Source organism: Engystomops pustulosus, chromosome 5 (assembly GCF_040894005.1).
Source record: "Engystomops pustulosus chromosome 5, aEngPut4.maternal, whole genome shotgun sequence".
NCBI lineage: Eukaryota > Metazoa > Chordata > Amphibia > Anura > Leptodactylidae > Engystomops > Engystomops pustulosus.
This window is the reverse complement of record NC_092415.1, coordinates 148,050,089-148,074,255: the sequence shown is the minus strand read 5'-3', so window position 1 is coordinate 148,074,255 and position 24,167 is coordinate 148,050,089. Positions and strand designations below refer to the sequence as shown.

Here is a 24,167-nt window from a genome sequence, read left to right as displayed (position 1 = left end):
GCCACCCGGCTAGGTCACAGGGCCTAATAGTGGGGTTGAAAGGAACTAGATTATGCTGGATTAAGAAGAAATTTTCACTTTTTTGCACTATTGATTTATGAAAAGAAGATAAAGGGTTGTTGACCATTTTGGGCTAAGTTCAATCTTCTGTTTACATGCAATTTTCTCTACACTTTAGAAATCAAGCCGGCGGCACTCAAACAGCCGGGCCTGGTCCGTGTAATTGGATTTGTGTGTTGGTCAGATCCCATGGAAATAAATAGAGAAATATGATGCCAGGCGAAGGTTTCAGCAGCGGCAACACTGTAACAATTGTCACATAATTTTTTTGTCATACTGTTCTGCTTTTCTGACACTGTGGGGTCTTTTGTGGGACAAACTGTAGTTTTCAATCGCACAATTTTAGGTTTCACGTATCCTTCTAATGAACTTTTATTAACCCCTTCTATACAGTATATTTAAAAAGGAGGCAAATCTGCCCTTGTTTTCACATATAACATTTTGCTGCATTTACCATGCAACATAAATGACAAAAAGAACTTAATCTCAGGGTTTAAAAAAGAATTGTGTTTTTTTGTGTAACCTTGGGCTTCATAAAGTTTTTTGAATACTATTAATATCATTTAATTATCCTATGTCCCACTGCAGAGAACTTACCCTTCCATGTCAACCATCATTGAAAGATTATTATTAACATTGTTGTATCTGCTGATTGCATTTATTTTTTTTATCCCCCCTTCATATTTTGATGAAAAACACAAATTATCTAGCATAGTTTCCATGAAGAGCATGCCTTTTATTGTACATACTGCATAATCTGCTAGCGCTCTTAAGAATAATAGGCAAACTAGGCAATGATATGTACTGTACACCACCAGCATAGATACAATGAAAGGGCTACATACTAGGAACGTGTAGAAAAAAAATTAAATTAGACCGCTTTTCCAGCAACAGAGGAGTGCATTTATCCATCAAACCTCATGCTAGTGCCAAAGGTAATAGAAACTATAATTCCAGAAAACGGCAGACATCTTCCGGCAAAAGCTGCTCCCTCTGTCTGACCAGACTTGGTCTTCCAATGATTCATACCAAGAGATCAATCGTCATGCCAAGGGAGAGTCCTCCTCATGGTGAAGTTGTAAAAAGTCAGGTATAAGAAAAATTTGCCAAGTGCAACATTGCTTTATTTGCAAGATTTCACCACTTGCTCATAGGGTGGCGGAGGTGTGTTGTAGTAGGATGGGGGCGGAGGAAAAGCCGGGTTTCCTTGAGGGGAGTTTGGTTGCATGTGAAATGAAGGTGTGGCTGGATTTCCTCCTGGATCAGCATAATATGGCATTCCTGGCTGCTGAGGTCCTGAAATATAAAAAAAAAAATTTGAAAAAATCAGATGTTTTTCTCATTACATGTCCAGGCTATGACAATGAAAACACATATTTAAATATGTTATTGGTTAAAGTATGTTGAGTTGAGTTTTACTTAGTTTCAGACTTAGTTTGTAAGCTACTCCTGGTATGAGACTTTTCTCTTGTAGGGTTATTACTCCCACTATCTGCTTGATGTAAGTTCCATGTCAGTCATGCCGCTCCCTCCACATGTTTTATCAGCCCAACTTCATTCCTGGAGTGTTTAATGTAATAGAATGTGAGATTCCCATAAGTTTTAGGGGAATTGCTTTTTTACTTATAGAGCCTGATATTAAAGGGGGTTTCCCACGAAAGAAAATGATCACATCTCAATCCCCTAGTGATGTTTACACAATAAAGATAATTTTAACCCTGTACTACAATTTTACTCAGTGTTATTGCTATTTTAGCTCCTATCACTCTCTATGGTGCCCAGTGCAAAATCCCAGGGCGTGGTGGGGGCCTCTCTAAGCAGATACATTATGATCCATCTAGTTCTGTGGAGTGACAATGTGGTTAGATTATCAGGATATAAGGTGTATATGTACTTTCATCTGACTTCTGACATTGTACTAACACACTGACACATAAAAAGAGATGAGACAGATCAGAGATGCATGAGATCCTTTAGATGCCTATATCAGAGTCATCTCTGCTACATCTGTGTTCTCAGTCTCACAGATCTGTGCTTGCATTCCCCTTCCCCGGATCCCTTATCTCCTTGTAGCTTGTAGTTTGCATCAGTGTCTGTGAGCTCAGTGCTAGGACGGCAGGGGGCGTGGCTACATGCACAAGACACAGAAATCTCAGCAGCACAATCTCACACAAAAATCAAGATGATGGCCCCAAATCTGAAGTTACAGGGTTAGATCTAGGGGCAACTGAAATTGTGTACAGCCGGACTGATAGAGACAGATTGGACTTATTAACAAATATGCAACATTTCACAGTGAATTATAGAATGTGTTATTTTGATGTGTTGAGTACATATTCATGGGAGTTCCCCTTTAAAAGACCACAGCCTCGCATCTGTTTTTCATGGACCCTCATGAACTACAGTCTGAGTGTGCTGTGATAGATGGCAATGGGGGCTCGGCGGCAGCATGCTCTATCTTTCCCCGTGTGTGAGACCGTGTCCACGCTTTTCTCTATGAGGGTGGGAGGGGTCACCTCATCCTCCTCTCCAATGCACAGCGTTATGCATACGGCTGTGTGAATGCAAGCTAAGACATGCTCTACTTTTTTTTTTTTTTTTTTACAGTTCAGTGACACAATCCATTACGGCCATCAGCACTGATCCATTAAACGTATTGCATTGCACTGTGTGCATCTGCCTTAAAGCACATCTTTTTCTTTCTGACCTGTTGTTGTTTCCTGATGCAAAATGCTGAAACTGAACATCAAACTACATGCTGTATTTTTGTCAATGTGAAGGTTTTCAAGGACATGGTAGTTAAAAAATCCATGATTCTTTGTTGATTCATTCTTTAATATCTTTATAGGGTTTTAAGCTCTATGCTTCTTAAACCATGCAGCAGATACACAAGGGGGCAATAAGTGCCTATGGTTGAATATTAGACTCTGAAACATTGTGCACTTATCTCCTGAGAAGCCATAGTGATTTTATCATGTGGTTTTATGTCCGTGTAAAGAAAAGCAGCTCCTCATGAACTAAGTTTATGGTAAAACGCCATCTCTTAGGTGAATTTGTGACAAAGAGCGCCTCCATGATACTAAAACTGGTAGAAAAATATTGGTGGGGGTGGCAGAGGTTGCTTTGGCCTTAACTGCCTAATACAGACAGTCCCTGGGTTACATACAAGATAAGTTCTTCAGATTTGTACCTAAGTTGAATTTGTATGTAAGTCAGATCTGGTATATTTTATAATTGTAGCTCCTGCGAACATATTTTATTTTGTCCCTGTGACAATTGGATTTTCAAAATGTTGTTCGGTCATGGGTACAAGGATTATCTATAAACTTTCATTACAGACATCTTACAGCTAATCATTGCAGCCTGGGACTAAACTAAAGCATCGAGAGAGCTTCATCACATCTGTCTGTAACTTGGTGTCTTCTGTATGTTGGATGTCCTTAAGTGGGGGACCACCTGCACATCAAACATCACTTACAGCAAAATACTGACATTACAAATTCTATTTATGGCATATGGACTTCATTCAATTAATGTCCCCAATATCTACATGGAACTCAGTATATTCTTCTCCTGCTTATCAGGGCTATGGAGTCTGTAAGCCAAACTTTTGACACCAACTCCAACACAGGTTAAATCGTCACCGATTCCATGACTCCGACTTTACAGATTCGTTTTCCTGGTCAGTGCTGGGATGATTGCTGCAATCCTTGTCAGTGCCTTCTTACTCTCATCTATAGTGGAGGAGCTTCACCACTGAGCACATTTATCTCAACTAAAAGCCTGGAACAGGGGCCCACATGAGGCCTGGCAAGCCTCTAATGCAGTATTTGTTTGCTGTGGTGCTTTTTATTGTTGTACTGTGTTTTTTTTAAAATAATTTCTGGGGTGGTATTTTGTGCTGTACTTTGTTATACATGTTGTTAGTGCATCTAGGGTGCTGGTTACTGATGTGGCCTCTTAATTTGAGCACTATGACAATATGTGTCGATTACCCTTGGCCTAATTCCTTGGATCAGGAACAGTACAGACATTTAAAGGAAATTTATCATTTATAGTCGTACTGGTCCCATTTTATATCAAAACTCCAACTCTACAGCCCTGTTGCTTTTTATAAGCAACTCAACGATTTATTTCCCATGGTGCTACGTGTGTGTGAATAAATAAATGAAATGGTCTTCCATTTATTTAAGAAAAAAGTGCCCCAAAATTACCTGTAATTGTGTGGAAAAAGTAATAGTTATAGAATCTCAACCACACGCTGTTTTTGTACAAGTTGCAATTATGCAGAGAAAAATCTGGACTATATGACAGCTGTATAACTATGACTGAACATCACCCTGGGACTGAGACTCTATAATGCTGGGAGTAACGGCTCTCCACAGAACTACTGTACTGTACTGTACTGATGGTTACAGCATGGGACAGTAGTCTCATTGGAGACAGTGATAGATGCTATCATAGATTACTACAATGCTATAGGACTGGGCTTCAGGGGAACAATAGTCAACAAGCAGGAGGAGGGTGAGACATGTTCTGCTTATTGTAACGAATAAAAGGACATCACTGAGGGGCTCTGGTAACGCCCCCAGAGTCCCTCAGGCTCAGCATGATTTTAGTTGATTTTAGAAGAAAAGAGCCATGGATAACAAATATAAAACGATTGCCACGGTGCCTGGATTTATGAGTAATTGCCACTGGTTTATCATGCTGGATTTTGAGGATAGATTTTTTTAATAACATGTACATGTTTGAATTCAATTAAATATGATTTCCCAGATGAGGATACCCCTTTGAGGATGGCGTCCATGCTAAAGTTATTTAAAGACTGGATGCCCAATAAACATAAGTACTGTAGTTGTTTTATGAAACAACAAGAATACTGTAACAGCGCACGTAACAACAGTGGACCACTGTGACAAAGTAGGATAAATGGATGGACCCATTCCAGATAACCCAAATTTAGCTGAACATTAATAAAGATCTACCTAATGTACGACTAAGTGATCAACTCAGTTGTAATGTTCAAAATATATGTCCATTGTTCACTAAGCAATCAAGTATGTTGTTAGGTTGCAACACAAATTACTGTATGTAACCTTATTGTTTTGTTAAAATAAATAAAAAAATACTTTAAAAAAACAAACAAAAAAAAAAAAAAACAGTGGACCAAGGTACCAGGAGCATTGCGGGAAGGGTTTAAGCAGTTGGTAGTTTGACTTCCTGTGGCTTCTGAATGCCTTGAACCTAAAACTGTATTTACTAGACACTTAACAACTTCTATAAGGGCCCATTTTATTGTACAATTACCTTTAGAGTATTAAACACAACATGTTGAAAAATCAACATGAATAATGAAAATGAAAAAAAAAAATGAATCAAATATTTAGTGTTGAATCAATCCCATTACCATGAATTAGGAAGCAGCTTTAAGTGCTGTGTTGTCATGTATCATTAAAGGGACCCTGTCAGGCAAATAGGGGCACTTAAGCACCAGCATGTAGTTGGGAAGCAGTTTTTCAAATACACTACTGCCCATGCTCCTCCAATACGTTTTGTTTTTTGGGGGGGTGGACGGACTTGCCATATGCATGTTAATCACCTGTCCATAAGTAAATGCTGGTAGTTTTGTGTCCCTTGTACTCAACATAGTTAACTTCCAGTATTATGTTTGGAACTGTGTAAAAAAAATTATGAATCCGTTAGGCTCATTAAACCTTAAAATTTCCGTTTTTGTAGGTATTAGAAAACATGTCAATGTTCATTGGTCTCAAAACCTTGTCATTTCACTCATACTTTTGCCCCAGGATGTATACTTTTTGTAGAAGTATGAAAAATATTGATCAGACCTGGTGGAGGCCCAGGTGTTTGTCTGGTATATGATACATTAAATGTTGGTTCTTCAACAAGCAATGGTGGATACATTCGCCTTCTAATGAAGAATCCTGCTCCACAACAAAACAGAACTCCCATCATCAGCAGAAACCTGGAAAATGAGATCAGAATATGTTAATGTATATTAGAAGTTTGAACTTCGAATTTGATGATCTGTAATATTGCCCCAGTTACTACCTCTTATAGATCCAAAAATAGATTGATAGTACATAAGGTTAGAAAAGATGCAGGCCCATCATGTCCAAAAAATAAGAAGACAAAACACATCCTACAAGGCTGATGATAATAAATCATTCCTTCCCAAAGTCCTTCCTAAAGCAATACCTGGATCAATGTCACATTAGCAAAATTTAGCTCCCATAACACTTGATATATCGTGCAGCAGAAGATGAGCTTATTTCATTATCTGTTGTATACCTCCTAATGAATTAGGTTCATCTCCTGCACCTGAACCTCACATATTCACTAGGTAGCAGCTGTTGTAAATTTGAGCTATAATTTACCTCATCTATTGGATCTTGAAAGTCTTATTCCCTCTCACTAGGACCTGCCTCAATATGGCCACTTTTTGGAAAAGTGACCTAATGAGTCACAAGTTTAGGTGCTAAAACTGTGTTTTGGATAATATATTTTATGACAATGCCACAAAAAAATATACACTGGGGGGGATTTACTAGTTCTGGCACAATCACTGTGTCTGTGCAATTCATGGATGTTTCAATGGGTGCATTGCTATGCTTCATTTACACTGTGAGATCCTACCAACAGCAGGATTCCAGCATAAGACTGTAAATAAATATTAGCCGTATGAGCATCTAAAATGTTCTAGCGGATCCTTGGGTACTGCTTTAAGGTCTAATGTAACCTACCAGAAATACCATAGCCTCTGGATAGAGAGTGCCCGTACACAACATCTTGATCCGCAGCAATCCTCATATGCTCTGCATCTGCAAATAGCAAAATGGATGACAATTAGTTATTATTTATTAACCCCTTTCCCGCCGAGGCCCCTTTTGGTTTTTGCGTTTTCATTTTTCACTCCCCACCTTCAAAAATCTATAACTTTTTTATTTTTCCATGTAAAGCGCTGTGTGGTGGCTAGCTTTCTGCGTAACAATTGCACTTCATAGTGATAGTATTAATATTCCATGCCGTGTACTGGGTAGCGTGAAAAAAATTTCAAATACAGTGAAATAACGGTGAATAAACGCATTTGCGCCATTTTCTTGTTGGCTTGGATTTTGCGGATTTCACTGTGTGCCCCAAATGACATGTCTACTTTATTCTTTGGGTTGGTACAATCACGGAGATACCAAATTTGTATAGGTTTTAAAATGCTTTTATACATATATAAAAATTTAAACCTCCTGTACAAATGTTTTTTTTTTTTAATTTTGCCATCTTCTGGTGCTAAAAACTTTTTCATACTTTTGTGTACGGAGATGTGGGAAGTGTCATTCTTTAAAACCTTTGATAACTTTTTCAATGCTTCTATTTTTAGGACTGTACAGCCTTCTGATCACTTTTATTATTTTTCAAAGTGGCAAAAAAAAATGCCATATTTGACTTGTGCTATTTTCGGTTACGGGGTTAAACGCAGTGAAAAACCGTTATTAAAGTTTGATCGGGTATTTTTGGATGCGGCGATACCTAATGTGTTTATGAATTTTATTTTTTGTGTTTGTGAATTTTTTTAATATACCGTAATTTTTTCCCCCTTTTTTATTTTTACTTTTTTTTTTAGAGCACTTAGGTACTTTAACCCTAGGTTTTCTGATTGATCCTACCATATACTGCCATACTACAGTGCAGCCGACGCATGACGTACTATTACGTCACAATTTGGTAAGGGGTTAAAGTACAGATAAAATGTACAAAAAGATATTAAAGTAAATCAACCACATAGATTTTGTGGTTTTAACCCAAGTATGCCCCCCTATAACAGGATCTGTTCTTCATTTTGCTGTCGATGGCTTATTTTTCATGAAAGAGGACTTTTAAAATATGCAAATGAGGAGCAGGGGCTTCTGTGTACATTGCAGAAACCCCTTCTGGCTCCATCAGCTGTCTTCCGGCTCTCTAACAGGGCATGGAAGAGAGGAGACAGATATAAGCACAGAAGAAGGCCTGAATAAGTAGCAGCCGACAGAGCCTGTGATGTATACAGAAACCCCTGAGGCTCATTTGCATATTTTTTTAAACGTCCTTTTTCAAAAAAATAAAATAAGATCACTAGCAAAGCTGCCATATACTGCAATACTGCACTATTGCAAGATATATTGGGCACCCAAGGGTTAAAGTACCCTTGGAGGTGTAAAAAATTGTAAAAAAAAAATTGTAGAAAAAAGTTTAAAAAAAAAACACTAAAAGTTTAAATCACCCCCATTTCCCTAGAACTTATATAAAAATAAATATACAAAAAAACATAAACATGGCATCGCCGTATCTCAAAATGCCCGATCTATCAAATTATAAAAACGGTTATTGCATGTGTAATCCCATAAAGGAAAAAAGTGGCCAAATATCCAAATCGACACTTTCCCACCATTTTGAAACTAATAGAAAATGTAATAAAAATGAACAAAAAGGTTGTACAGTCCACTAAATAGTAGCAATGAAAACGTCAACTCATCCTGCAAAAAAATGTAATGAGAAAAAGTTATTGATGGCACATTTAAGAACATTTTTTTAACTAATGGTTTTCATTTTTAAAAATCTATTAAAACATGTTAAAACCTTTATAAATTTAATATCCCCGTGATCGGAACCAACCCAAGGAATAAAGTGGAGGTGTCAATTGGAACAAAATGTAAAAGGCATAAATACAGAGTATAAAAAAATAAAGAATTTATAGATTTTTGAAGGTGGGGAGCAAAATATTGAAACACAAAAAATTAAAACGAGCCAAGTCGTTAAGCACTGAAAAAACATAAATGCTCAAAAAATATTGGAATATCCCTTGTGATATTAAGCAAGCAGTTTATAGAATTCTTAAAGAAGACCTGTCACCAGAATTTTACACCCTAAACCAACAATGCCTGCTAGTAAAAGGTTACAAGTCCTCCCCATATCACCTAAATTTAGCTGCCAGTGGGGCTTTGTACACTAATTTTCTCCAAAGTGAGACCTTGATGGAAAACAGGAAAGGAATACAAGAGGAAACTCTTCTAAAGTGTCATACAAAATGCAGGATTGTCTTGTAGAGGAACTGGTAGATGTTAAACTCAGTTCAATATAAAATATGTACGGTAATTTCATATAGATAAATCCAGTTCCTGATGTGGACCTATGCATCCTTCATTTATTACAATTCCTTCTTTGAGTTTTATTGCAGCGTGAGTCCAAAAATCATTTTAAACCCTATGTCTGATGTTACCTAGGAAACAAGTTTCACTGGCATGAACTCCCAAACCCAGTATTCAATTGCTTCTAGCAGCTAAATTGTTAATAAAGTTGGCTTTCTGTAGTAGGTCTAGCAACACTAATTATTTATAAATCATATATGACCTAGGAACAGATTATATAATAATCCCTACTATACATTTGTGATATGAAGAAAAAGGAATGCATCTCAAAGGAAGTAGCATAAAGAAAAAATGAAATCAGTGTTTCATGATTTTATTTTATTGATCACTCCCAACTGATCTACTCTTTATAAGGACAAGCAACTATTGGACAAAATCCACCGCAACCACAGCATTGTACATTGAACTTAGGCTATGTATGATATTGCCCCATTCACTTGAATAGGAGTGATATCTAATTTCACTCATTTAGCACTGAAGTCTAACTCTCCTCAACTAAGAAGTTTCTTCTGCTGTAATTGACATCCCTGGGTTGATGAACAACGACTGGATCTCCTAAAGTCTGGTGCATGATCAGGTGTTGTAAGGCAAGGAGAGCTTGACTTTAGCTCTCTGCCATGACAACTGCAACATTACCTCAATGGGGCCTGACCTCAGCGTGGAGAAAGCTGTATTTCCTGGAACCAAAGTGGCTGGCTTGTAGCGTGGCCTAGAGACAGAGGTATGTCATAGTGTATTGGACCAGGAGAACAGACCTAGTCCACGCCCATCAGGGTCAGCAGGGAGATACAACAAGTGGGGCAGGCCACATTATAGTAAAGGGATCCCCCTGTGGCACTCCTGGTGTGTGTATGGTAATAGGTGGTAAAGGGAAGGTCCATGGTGTTAGCAGCAGCAGACCAGGAGACATCTTGAACAAAAACAGTCTCTTTAACTGCACACAGTCCAAAGCAGCAGGTAACAGGCTGTAAACATTGCTCTCTGAAGACTCATATAAGGTGGAGTTATTGGTTGGATGTGGATCCAAATTTGGAGTGTACCTCAGCCCTGGTCCAAATGTTAGGGGCTGGTTAGTAGGAACCTGGATTGGCTCTGGTGCTTGGGCAACAAGGTGGCAGTCTCCATGGTTTTGGCACACAGAGCTGCAGGTGTCTCATGAGAGAGACTGACATGATCCGGTCTCCTGAAATGAGCATATAGAACTCTCTGGAAGAATCAGCAGAAAGAATAATAGAACCGGACCCAGAGCCTTGCAATGAGCTTATATTTATAGACTTTTGCAGAATCTTACTTGGTTGAGTTTTCTCAACCAATCTACAGCTGGGAGCTGCAAGAAGAATTGCAAATGTTGCAACGTCAAACATCAACATTACATGTATTAACCCTCTGCTGATATGAAATGGCTGTTTTTATTCCTATAGTCCGGCAGTAGGTGGCAGCAATGGATAAAAAATAACAAAGGGGAATTTCCAGTATTGCTGAGGTAAGATTCCTAATGGGTAATGCCAGCCACACTCCAGCGGGCCATTACACAACCAATTTAAATCTTCAAAGTTGATTTTCTGGATGATGCCACCATACTGGGCCATGAAGGAAACATGATCTGGAAGGTGTTAAGATTCCTGACACACTGTTCATGGTTTATTAGTCCAATTTATTCTTACAGTTTCCCTTTAAGGCCTGGTAAGTGAACAAAAGGTCCCTGTTCTCCTATTTTTAAAACTTGTGTAGATATTACTATAGCAAGTCTCACAGCATGGTAACCCTTGTTATAAAGATAAGTGCAGGTGTCAGATGTGGGACTGACATCAACCACATATTTTCTGTGATGTGCTGGTATAGATGGGTTTGGATCACTTACTCTTAATGGGCATTTTACATGTTGTGTAGAGGACAGTAAAGGCTAACTAGTCCACTATGAATAGTGAGCTATAGAACAAGTATGTTTCAGACATTGGTGGGAGTCTCTGCTCCCACAAAACCACCATCTTTGAGATACTCCTTTAATATAAATGATTTATGGGCAATGACACACTGAAGGGCTTGCTTGTTAGGTTGGAGGTTAATGAAATATGAACATGTGCGATCCACTTGGGAATATACAACACAAAAGTCTTCCAGTAATGTACAAAAAGGGCTGGTAATAGCACTGCAAATATAAGAAAGCTGGGAGGAATTCCAAGGATAAAAGAGATAAATTATTAAGAACTTGTCATAGAATCTTGACTAGCACATTAAGAGGTAAAGATTGCTGCATTTTTTATATGTGGGTGTGAAATGTGTGCAAGTCATCTTTTATTCAATGCGTCTCTCCTAGGTTCCGATAGGAACACATGTCATGGGACAATAGTATTTCTAAATCAACGTGTAGGTCTGATAACACAAGCCCTTGTGTCTGATTTAGATTTATACAGTAAAAACCATGCTGACAGTATTTGACAAGAAACGGCAATGAATTCAGGCTGTAGAAGTGAACAGTACTTGTCACAACCAAATGCTATTTTCTCTCATAATCAGCAGAGAATATAAATATTTGCAGCACGCTGACAGAGCATAGGACAATGAGTCAACTCTCAAGTGACTTCCATTTATATATAACCACAATGGCTTCTCCCTCCAGCTATTCTCATGTCAGTGACCTGAACTGTTGCAGAAGATTAGGTGGAAACTAGTTATAGGTTATAGTATATCTACAATTTAAGGACACCTATTTGTTGCTTAAGTTTCTTCAACTGTAAGGGTTTTATTCAACTGTTCAATTCATCAGAATGGGGTTTACAGATATCCTTACACACGCTGCATGCATGGAAGAAATATTTCAGTCGTGGAAATTTCTGCAACAACACTGCTGTGCATGTCTGATACGGACAAGCCATGAGGGTAATACTTAGGATTACAGTTGATGGTCTTAGGGGCTTTCATCTAATCAGTGGTCCTTTTGCAGTGCTGATGGTTTCACCTTGGTGGCCATGGTGAGTGTTGGTGTCCTGTTGGCCGGACTCATTGGATATTCTGAGCCATAGTAATATCTGTTGGGGAGGAGGTTCGCATGTAGACCTTTTCAGCTGTAAGCGGTTCCTCTTAGGTCTTAGTGGTATATGCACTCTTTGCTGTATAATCTTGGCAGACATGAGAGCTGGGAGCCCCTCCACCATCCTCATAAACTCGATGGCTGCAGGAGAGGGAGAGGCACCGCTCTAGCAGAGAGTCTGGATTCCACTCGAGAGTGATCTATACAGAATTACTGGGATCCATGGCCTTCCATCAGGACTGAGGGAGGATGGAGAAAATCCACCAATTTATCCACTTGAGGTTTTTTTGAGGAAGTGAAATTGGATGTACAAGCGTCTAAGTCATTTGATCAGGTGTTAATGCGATCTCTGCTCTGAAGCATGTCAAAATACATGAAAGCCAGAGTAAAATGTAAAAATAAGTAAGGAATATTTAGTTACATATGATAGTTGTAATACTTACATGTAGTATGTAGGATATAAACCTTCAAAGTACCAGCAGTGTTTTTTGGCTTCAGTGCACTAAAAAATAAAAGAACATACCAAACAAGTGAATGCATTGTAGCATTTTTTTTTAACCAGTTTATAACAAAAATCTGTTGTAATTTACACCAAAAAAGTTTTTGTAAGTGTTTTATGGTGTTTTTTAAAGCTGTATAAGGTGTCATTTTTGCTGGATGTGATGATGTTTCCTTGCTACCATTTTGGGGACAGTAAGACCTTTTGATCGCTTTTTATTAAATTATTTTGTGTTCCAAAATGGTAAAAAAGTGGTGTTTATGGTTGGGCGCTATTTTACACTGTGGGGGTTCACTACTGGGAATAAACATTTTTTCATAGAGCAGGACTCTTGGTACACGGCAATACTTAACTTGTTTATGATTTGTAAATGATTAACACCCGCTATCAGTGTAAGCACCGATCGCTGGTGTCAACAGTGGGTGTTGGCTGCATAACACCCACCATGTATGAAGAGGGCACAGCTTGTGGGCCCTCTTCCTACACTCTTAACAACTTTGTGACATACATGCTCCACTGCCCACCAGGGTGAATATGATGGGAAGGCGAGCTCCAAATGCAGTCATAGAACTATTGCAAGATGCCTGCCTAATGGTAGCCCAGTAAGTTTACCCGTAGACCACTCCAGCCGATTCAGAGTTTTCAGTCTTCATGTGGACAATTTAGGATAGTGCAGGAAAAAGGGAAGATAAGGATATGTATGGTATTATACTATAAAACTCTAGTGATCATCTTCAGCTTTTATTAGCTACATCAGAGTGATTGTTCTACTCCTTGGTAGTAGTTTGAGCCATTCCCCAAACATGAAGTGTATTAGGTTTTTAATCAAGGGGCTCCCACGCTATAGGATGCTAATTAGACCCTATCCGTTGGATAATATAACAATTTGCCGCCATGACAAAGACAAGTTAAAGTTCAGCTGTAATGTAAGTGTTATTATGTCTGAGTGCAGACAATAGTTGTGTAGTTTTGTAAGTGTGAAGCTTATTCTCCTGTGACTCAGATCTCCACTGCCAAGATGTTACTATGGAGTTTGCCACACAGATGGTCTGCTGTGCCCTGGAAATTGCTGATAACCAAGTTAAAATGGAAGATTTCCTGTTTAAGGAGGACAATTCACCATTTTCATCCATTTGAAATCTTTGCATCCTTTAAAGGGTGCCTCTGATTGTGGTGGTAGAAATATTTTACTGTAATTAGAACAAAAAGCCTCAGCATCCAATATGTTAATAATTCTCTATTAGGTGGCTGGTCCAGGTCTGGAGTAGATAAGCTAATAGTAGTGAGTATGACTACAAGAAATTACTGTTGGGAAAACCCTGGGGGCGAGAGAGTGAAACAGAGTTTTAGGTTGGTGGAGGTGATGTAAGGTTCTTTTCCCACAATCCCCTAGTGATGTTTACACAAGATCATTTTATGTATAATCAACATTTATTAGGGTAAAAACAAAAAGGGGAAATACAAGTAAGTCATAGCATAATATGACTTATCACGTAGGATCAGGTACATTGTTAAATATACATGTTCAGTAAAGGTTGGGGAGACAGATCACAGTTTGAAACACAGAGTAATATACCCCAGAATGCCACCTCAAATGGGTAGCTGTTACAGTGTGTCGATAAAGATCATTTTAACCCTTTACTTTACAATATTACTTAGTTTTATTGTTGTTTATCTCACACCGTAGGCTGGTCAGTGCAAAATGCCAGGGTGTGGGCGGGGACTCTCTAAGCAGACACATTATGATCCATCTAGCTCTGTGGGGTGGCAATGTGGTTACATTATTAGGGTATAGTTGTATATACACTTTCATCTGGCTTCTGACATTGTACTGACACATAGAGAGATGAGAATGCATGAAATCAAGTGGTAGAGTTCCTCAAATAAGTGTCTTCATAAAATAATTAAGAATTTTATACATATTTATCTTTTGGTGTTCATCTATACTTACAACACCCCCCCCCCCCCCGGCTTGTTTTTGGTATTCTATATTGCTACTTTGCTGGAAAGAAGATGTAATGTAGGATATCAACATAACCTTAAGTTTAAAAAGAGGTTATAACACAATCAAGACTTAGGCCCTATTCACATTACAGTGAAAAACATAATGGGGCAGATTTATAAAAAGTGTCCTGAGGTTAGACAGTGCCGAGTTAGGCTAGACAGTCTTATTCTGCACCAGATTTATAAAAGTGTCTAATGCTGGATGATAAATTGGTACTAGTATAAGACTGTCTAGTCCTACTCTGCACCTCCTATTAGTTGGCTTACTTCAAGACATGAAATTTAGACCACATTTCTGTCGGATTAGCAGTATTTCTTTTTGCCATGAGACTATGCTCCCTTTTCTTAGGCCACGCCCCTTTTGTCAAGCTAGTCGTAGGAGAGCCAGAATTCTGTCATGGACAGGTTAATAAATCTCCCCAAATGTTGCTATATAACGGATAACACTGAAACTGTTAACATGGCCATTTTTTAATGTCTCTGAGAACCAGTGAAATACAGATGCTACAGTGATGCAACTTGGCTGCGAAAAATGAGGATATTTCTGAGGGCTTCTGCACCACGTCAGACATGGAGGGGAGTGTATAGGAGGTGTGGCCAGGGGGTGGGGTGTTGGGTTGCGGCGCGGGGCATTCCTGTCCCTGCACTTGTGCACTCCCTGCAGACGGCGATTTTTCCTATGAGATGCATTTACAGTATATCTACAACAGCTAAAGGGGTATTCCCATACAGCATTTACATTTCATTTAATTTATTGTCCATATATAAACATTTCTTCAATTGGATGTGATTAAAAAAAATGTTCCTTTGTAAATATAATTTCACATAAATGCAGCCATGGTGTCCCCTAGAAACGAGATTGCTTCCGCGGATACGACCACCGTACACTCTGGCCGCAGTGTACAGACTAGTGTACAGCGCTTTTGAGTCCTGCCTGACCACCAGGATTCAGCAATCATTACCACAGGACAGATGTGAGACATGTATTAACTCCCAGACATTTTATATACAAAAACATTTTGTTTCTTTGTGCAATCACTCCAGCAGAGGTGGTTGTATCCAAGGACACAGTCTTGTTTCTAAGGGACCATATGACTACATTTATGAGAAATTATCTTCACACAGAAACATTTTTTAATAAAATCTAATTGAAGATTAATAAAATTGAATGTGAATGCCAAGATGAGAATACCCCTTTAAATGCAGCGGGGCTATCATACGGAGGTGCACGAGCACCAGAATATGATAAATAACCCCCAATGTTTGTATCTCATGGATGAGAAGTGTTTTTTTTCCTGTCCAATGGATATGGATAAATGTCGGGTTAGTGAAGTTTTGATTATTAGAAGTTTCTGCGATCACAACAATGCAAGTCCCAAGTATTCATGTTTGGTGTCATCCAATGTATTCTCAAGCACATTTTTACAGCCTGGGATCAATAACGCTCCAAACGTTTTTTCCTTGCTGAAATTCCAAAAGACATAACATTTTTATTTTTTATCTGACATATGAGGGCTTGTTTTATGGGGTAAGATGTTAAAATTTTGATGATTTGTAAAACACTTTAGAATTTGATGGCGCTATATAAATAAAGATTATTATTATTTAAAAATAGCATGATGATTCAAATGTATTAACTCTCTCCTGCAACCAAACAGAAAACATCTGTTTTGCAACTTCTTTTTTAAGTAAAACTTTTTTGCAGTTCACCATACAGTATAATAAACATGATAAAATTATTCTGTAGGTTAGTACAATTGAAGAGACATCCAACATGTAAAGGGTTTCTTATGTTTTACTACTTTAGCAAATAAAAACAAATAAAAACTCTCTGCAAAGAGAGATCTCCCTGAGGAACAACAGCCCGCTAATTAGGACTATCTATTTAGGTTAAAGTCAGCCATTTCATCACTTACATAATAATAAAAAATACATTATACTCTTTAACACTGCCAGAAAGAAAGTAGTTACGACAGTAATGTGAAACCACCCAGTCTTTGGGGGTTCCAGTCTTGTGTTCCCATTGGTCAGACCGGTTTCCGTGAATGGGATTGGAATATTAGTGATATAAGTTACTTATGAAGCGTAGAAATCAGTCAGTACACAGTTTGTCCATCAACATTTTCCTTCTGACATTATAGAAGCAAGAAGGCAGCAAACATAATTGTTATCTGCCAAAAATGAAACTATTTGGGTAAAGATTAAATAATTTTGGTCTTTGTTTTAACTGCATCTTGCCGTCATGTGAATATCCAGGGTGGTTGTCTGCTACACTATACAGGCATTAACATCTGTTTGTGCTCCTGGATGTTAACCCCTTGTGCTGCACACAAATGTCATCAGTGTGCTTTTTTTGTGTGGACCCATTGATTTTTATCGGGCTTTTATTTTGCATTTGTGTATACTGCAATTGCCGTAGATAAGCCGGCGGTCCTAGATAGAGCAAGACCTATTCCTGCCCAAGTAAGAGTTATTAATATCCCTGGCAGTAACTAAGTACAAATTATCCATTAGCCACAGAAAGCCATTCCAGATTTCCTTAATCATCTGTGGTATCTTTATATTTTCAAATAATTCAAGTTTTTGTCTCTTCTTTGTCTTCTCTATGTTCAATCTGGCCAGAGTGACAGAACTTTAGTGGGAAAACCATCATCTTTTAGCATGTTGTTTATTAGGTTTGCTGCAGGTTCAGGAAAGATAGATTCTGTTTACCCATTTCATTTCCTACACAAGCTGTCAGGCAGTAGCAATGAAAATATTTTATATTTCGCTGCTTGATTTACTAGGAAGACAATTTGCCTGAATACATCAATATATACTTTTGTACATGAGTTATATTATACCCTAAATTATTATATAATATGAAAGTGAGAGAAAACTACTTGCCGCTGATGAAAGAGGGAGCGGATTTTCTGCATGTGGCTGACCAAAATTGTGGCTCTTCTGGAGAGAATTTTTTCAATTTATAAAGGATGAGTTATCGATATCCCTACCTAGCTCACTTCAAGTGGCGATTCTTGGTGTCTATGATTTAAGGAGGCATGAGTAGGGGGAAAAACAGGCACTCAGCAAAATTCTATTTCTGGCTAGACTAAAATAGCAAGAAAATGGGGCAGTGTACAAAGCCCATCCTGTGTGGAATGGATAGAATTGATTAAAAAGGTTAAAGCTTAGGGAAAAATCAGCTACTCTAGAAGGGGGTGTCTTCATATTTGGAAGAAGATATGGTTAGGTTTTTTTTTCTCTCCTGGCTGGGGTGAAGAGGTAGGTGGGGAGGTAGGGGGGTGGGGTGGGAAGACATGAAGGTAGTGAGCATGGGAATATGTTATTGTTTGTAACTTGGGGTCATTTGTAAGTCAGGTGTCCTTAAATGTCCTTAAATGGGTTTTCATATGAAAGAAAATTCTCAAATTTCAATACCATAGTGATGTTAACGCAATAAAGATCATTTTTAACCCTTTACTTTAAAGTTGTACTCATTTTTATTGCTGTTTTAGCTCCTATCCCTCAGTGATGGTCAGTGCAAAATTCCAGAGTGTGGGCAGGAACTCTCTAAGCAGACACATTATAATCCATTTAGTTCTATGAGCTGAAGATATGTTAGATTATCAGGGTACAGGGTTTATATACACTTTAATTTATCTTCTGAACATTGTACTAGTATCTGACACATAGAAAGAGAGATGAGACTGATCAGAAATGATGAGATCCATGGGATGCCTATTACACACAATGACACAGTTAGCTCTTCTACATCTCTGCTACTCCAACACACTACTATATTTATTGTGCCTTCCTCCCCCTCCCCAGATAAAAACTTGATAAGAATCTGTCTGTAGCTTTACATTCCTCACGCTGCTGCTGGCAGGACGTGTGTGTATCAGTATGAATGTTCCATCCTTGAATGGGAGGGGCTAGAGTGCAGGGTGCAGAGAGACATAAATCTCAGTTCCACAACCAAATTGGCTTCCCTGACCCTAAGTCAGAAGTTGCAGGGTCATGTCTAGGGGCAACTGAAATAGTGTACAGCAGGACTGATAGAGACAGGTTGAAATTACATCTGTGAAATGCTGTATTTTTGTTAATAACAGTGAATTAGAGAATGTGTTATTGTGTTATCCTAAGTATGTTTAAGAAACCGGTCTTCATGGGAATACCCCTTTAAGTCAGGGACCACCTTTAGTCCATGGGGGAGATTTATCAAGTGTCTGAAAGTCAGAATCTTTCCAGTTGCCCATGGCAACCAATCACAACTCCCCTTTAAAATATTTATGAGTACTGGTAAAATGAAAGCTGAGCTGTGATTGGTTGCCATGGGCAACTGGAAATATTCTGACTTTCAGACACTTGATAAATCTGCCCCCATGTGTCTATTATTCCTGTTGGTTGATTTGTTTTGTTATAGGAGTAAAAGAAGGGAAAATTATTGAAGGGTGACTGTTTAAAGTTATGGCAACTAATGGAGGCAAAAATATTCCATAGGGTCCATTGGGCTTCCATTTCAGTCCCATTTTCGCTTGATTATAAAATTCTGTGAGCAACAGTTTTTCATAAGGGTTTGTATAAGTAACTTGCAATGATGCCTCCTAATGGCACCCAGACACAAATGTGAATGTAGCCAATCTCCATAAAGAGTTTAATACTCTTCCTGAACCATTATCCCTCTATTTTAGGTAGACCAAAACTATTATCAAACTTTTATATTCTCAGTTTATTACAATTATTTTACTATGATGCCCCATGGCTACCTGTGAAGCCCTTGCTATTATCACACAGTATATGAACAGAGTACAAATGCCATGGCTGGTACTAAGGCCACTTTCCTCTTAAACTTCCATCTTCCTGCTGGAGTGGTCGAACAAAATCAGCACAAAAGTACACACAGCCCTATAGCTGTGAAAGGTACAGAAGATCGGAAACAGTGAAATCTAGGTTATCCAATTGTAATGTCTTTGTAACCCTTGGCCTCCTTCCTTCTAAAATCAACTTTTAAAATTATGCTGTGTGCTGCAGCTTCATGGGCTGTTTCACTGTCTCCTCCACCCCCTCTGCTCTTTCAGAACTTTCCCCGTCCTCTATCTGATACAATTCAATCTCTTGCTCGCTCTGGCCGCATGCATCTCAGAAACATCTCCAGAATGTGACCATTTCTGACAATATAAACTTCTAAAATGCTAAGTGTTGCGCTGATTCACTCTTGACTACTGTAACTCCCTACTAATCATTCTTAAACTCTCTCCTATCCAATCTATTCTTAATGTAGCAGCCAGGCTTGTCTTTCAGACCATACGCTACACAGATGCCTTCAGTTTGTGCTAATCACTGCACTGGCTGCCTGTCTCCTTCCGAATTCAGTTTAAAATAATAACCCTCATCCACAAAGCTCTGCATGATGCTGTACCTCCCTCCCAACCCATGCTCTTCAATCTGCCAGTGATATTAGATTAATCTCTACCTTAATTCAAACCTCTCATGCACAACTCCAGGACTTCTCCCGAGTTGCACCAATTCACTGGAATGCCCTTCCCTGGAGTACTAGACTCCCTTCTGTTATCCAGCAAACACCAGATATATACCAAGCTCCAGTCTTCTATGTGGTCACTTTGACCTTGGACCTTGTATATAAGATGACAGCTGATTTTTATCTATTAAATTATTTTATACTGTTCTCTTATAAAGAATGGCTGGACCATTATACAACCTCTTGTGTCACCCCCTTCATCCTCATAGACTGTAAGCTCTAGTGAGCAGGGCCCTCACTCCTATTGTTCCATATGACTGTTTGTACTCTGTAATCTATTAATAAATTTGTATATGTCTCCTATGATTTGTAAAGCGCTGCAGAATTTGATGGCACTATATAAATAAAGATTATTATTATATTATTATAATCTTATGGCAGCAGAGAAAGTTTCAGCACACAGTGGGGTTGTGACAGCCTGTGCAGCTGCAGTATGGTGGTTAAAATGGAGCCCTTCAGGTTCATTCACATCATTTTGAAAGTTGATTTTAGATGGAAGGAGACCATGGATAACAAATATAAGAAGATTACCACAGTCACAGTGATTGGATATATGAATAGATTTCCTTTAAGTCATTGAGGGTAATATTCTTTCATAGCAGCTAAAGAACAAGGAAGGAATAAAAAGACTTCAGTATGACTAATAGCGTTAGGAAACCTCCAACGCATCATATGCCTACACAACCCACATGTAATGCATTATAATTAGGTATCATTTTACAGAATAGAAACATTTTCTTATAGGTGATTCTTGCATCTACAGTATGTAGAACTCACAGTTTTGTGAAAGAACAGGAGGAAGATGTCTATTCCCATACGTCTTCCAAAAAGACAATGGGGCACATTTACTAATTGCTTTGTGCCGCACTTTTGTCGGACCGTGCATGTTCTTCATGACTAAAACAGCTTGCACAGGTAGTGTCTGCACCACTATTGATTCATGATTTCTGGATATTTAAAATTTTGTAAAAAGTGGTGCGTGAAATATTATTGTTCAGTGAAGATCTCTGAATGATCCAATGTTGCCCTAAATGACTGACTGGAGTCACTAAACATGTGAAAGAAGGTGCTCTGGTCAGATAAAATCAAAATCTTTTCGGCCACAATGCCAACTACAGGACCATTCTGTAAGAAAACATGTTGGAATCTGCAAAAGACCTGAGACTGGGATGGAGATTTATCTTTCAACAAGACAAGGATCCCAAACATAAAGCACAATGTACAACAAAATGGTTCACAAATAAACGTATCCAGGTGTTACAATGCCCAAGTCAAAGTCCAGACCTGAATCCAATTGGAAAGAGCTGAAAACTGCTGTTCACTAATGCTCTCCATCCAACCTCACCGAGCACCAGCTGTTTGCCAAGGAAGAATGGGCAAGAATTTCAGTCTCTTGATGTGCAGAACTGATAGAGACATCCCCAAGCGAAAAGTTTCAAATATATGAGAAAAAAAAGGAAAAGCCTAATATAAATGACCCCCACTGTATTTTGCTGTTAATGTTCTTTGGGGGATATTTACTAAGGTCCTTTTGCCAGTTTTCTGGCGAATTGACTGCAAGTTCTTTCATGTGCAAACTGCTTGCACGTTTATCTAAGGTGGTGGTGGACATAACCCTTTTGTGTCACGGCTGCACTATTCTTCACGCAATACAAATTTCTGCACTGGAGGGGGGCATTTCGGTGCTCAGAAATATGTCCAAAGCCCTATGTTAAAGGTGCACCAAAAACAGTTATTGTTGCGCCAGTACAGGGAGGACCAGATTAATCAAGAACAGATTCATGATTTCTGACGCCCTCTACACACTGCACAGGAAAACTGCAGTTAGTACTATTTTTAGTAAATGTGCCCCACAGTCTTACCATATTTAATATAATACAGGTAGGACCTGGTGTAGAAATAAACGCTCCACAGTCTACCACCGGATACATCAAGAGGCCGGAGCCTCTTGATGTATCACCCACGCCGGAAGGGCCGCAACATTTTCATATGGTGGCGCATGATTCTCCAGTGTACGGTGAAAAGGTCCCATAGTCTCCACCTTTTGTATTTTTATACATCATGAAATTAACATTATCATAAGTGGTTGCTTTAATCTGGAATTGTCAGGACACTCTAATTATCCCAGATGGCTATGAAGTCAGGTTGTTTTTACAAAGGTTGATACTATATAATGTTGTAAGCATTTAGAGTTGTCAGAAGTAAATCTGTTATTTAATACACAATGGTTTTCTTTATTTGTTATGGAATACAACAAATTTAAGCATTTATAAAGATCTAGAGGATTTTTAAGGGCTGCCCACATTTTGCATCCTTTAAAGGGGATTTCCCACCTGACAAGTTAGGCAATATCCACAGCTGCTATACAACCCAAGCAGGCTCGGACTGGGGTGCCTAGGACTCACCAGTGAAATTGATTCTGAGGGCCTACCTGTATATTCTTAGCAGAGATTATTTGAGTTTTTTTAACCAGTTAATAGGTCGCGCTGCCTATGGGAGGTATCTTATGATAGACTTATTGTTATAGGTCAGTGATGGCGAACCTTTTAGAGCCTTAGTGCCCAAACTTCAACCAAAAGCCCCTTATGTATAGCAGAGTGCCAGCGCAGCAATTTAAGCAGTAATGTATTTCTCCTTGTTCTTTGACAATTTTCAATCGTTCAGCCTCCTAAGGATACCAACACAGTTGAAAGGAAGAGGCTAGATTCCCCTATCATTGTAGGATGATTCTGTAGGAAGATTCTTTGATTCCTGTCTGGGGAAGTTCATGCTGGGGTGATGACCTGGGTGCCCACAGAGAGGGCTCCGAGTGCCGCCTCTGGCACCAGTGCCATAGGTTCGCCACCACTGTTATAGGTGGTAGGCAATTATACTGTGTACAGATGTGGATTTCTGATAAACAACATTTATTACATCATGATTTTAAGTAAAAAAATATATATCGAGTTAGACGGACAACGCGTTTCGGGGCGGGAATGGCCCCTTCTTCAGGTCCAGATGATTCTGAAATACGTGGAGGTGGTGGGTAGTAAGAGGCGTGGTTCAAGTCATAATACAATAATACAATAAACACAATAATGATAACCATGATTGCTATACATATCATGGATCAAATGGTAATAAACATGTAGAGACAACAACCATAATACAATTACCTTGGTATTGGAACTATGATTAGTATGGAATTAGTAAGATTTAAAACATAAAACTTCATAATTGGTAAGAGTATAATAGAAGGAATTCATAAAAAATCCTTTTTGTACAAAGGAATGTCTTTTTGAAACAGTATAAAATACAATATAATATATAAAAATATAGTATATAAAAACATAGATCAATCGATAAATAAATAATTAAACAATTAATTAATTAATTAAATGAATAATTGGATGAATGGAGAATAACATGATGTATCAAAGGTACTAACCTCTTGTTGCTTGGGCGTTAGAATAGGAGTGTTAGCTGGTTACTATTAGGGGGGAGGGAAGAAATGACTTGTAAAAAAGGGGAGTGGTGCGGGGTTAATTAGTTATGAGAAGAGGAATGTGTTAACTGACCTCTAGGAAATGGAGAGCAAGGGTAACATGCCGGGTTAGGAGTTGGCGATGAGATGAAGTACCTCTTTCACTGGGAATTAAACTGAAAGATACGAGTGGAGGTGCATGATAACACTGAAGAGGGAGACTGTATGAGTAGGGTAGGGAGAGAGAGACTTACTCCATATAGCGTCCTGTTCCGGCTTGCAGCAGCTTACAACACCTAATGTCTGCCGGTGGCCGGACGGAGGTTTATATAGTACTTGGGGGAGGGCGCGCATGCGTAGTGTGTGGGAAATTCAGTGGTTCACTGCGC

At 38.7% G+C, this 24,167-nt stretch overlaps 1 protein-coding gene across 2 annotated transcripts in view; it reads right to left on the bottom strand.

Annotated features, from left to right (window-relative positions):
* Positions 1-775: 775 nt before the first annotated feature.
* Positions 776-24,167, bottom strand: part of VOPP1 (VOPP1 WW domain binding protein) — a 62,009-nt gene continuing 38,617 nt past the window's right edge. For both annotated transcript variants that reach the window (XM_072153357.1, XM_072153356.1), the window contains 4 exons: positions 12,735-12,793; positions 6,825-6,902; positions 5,910-6,046; positions 776-1,356 (listed from right to left, as the gene is read on the bottom strand). In XM_072153357.1, coding sequence (XP_072009458.1) covers positions 1,184-1,356; positions 5,910-6,046; positions 6,825-6,902; positions 12,735-12,793 — 447 coding nt within the window. In that variant the 3' untranslated portion in view covers positions 776-1,183. The remainder of the gene's footprint in view (positions 1,357-5,909; positions 6,047-6,824; positions 6,903-12,734; positions 12,794-24,167) is intronic.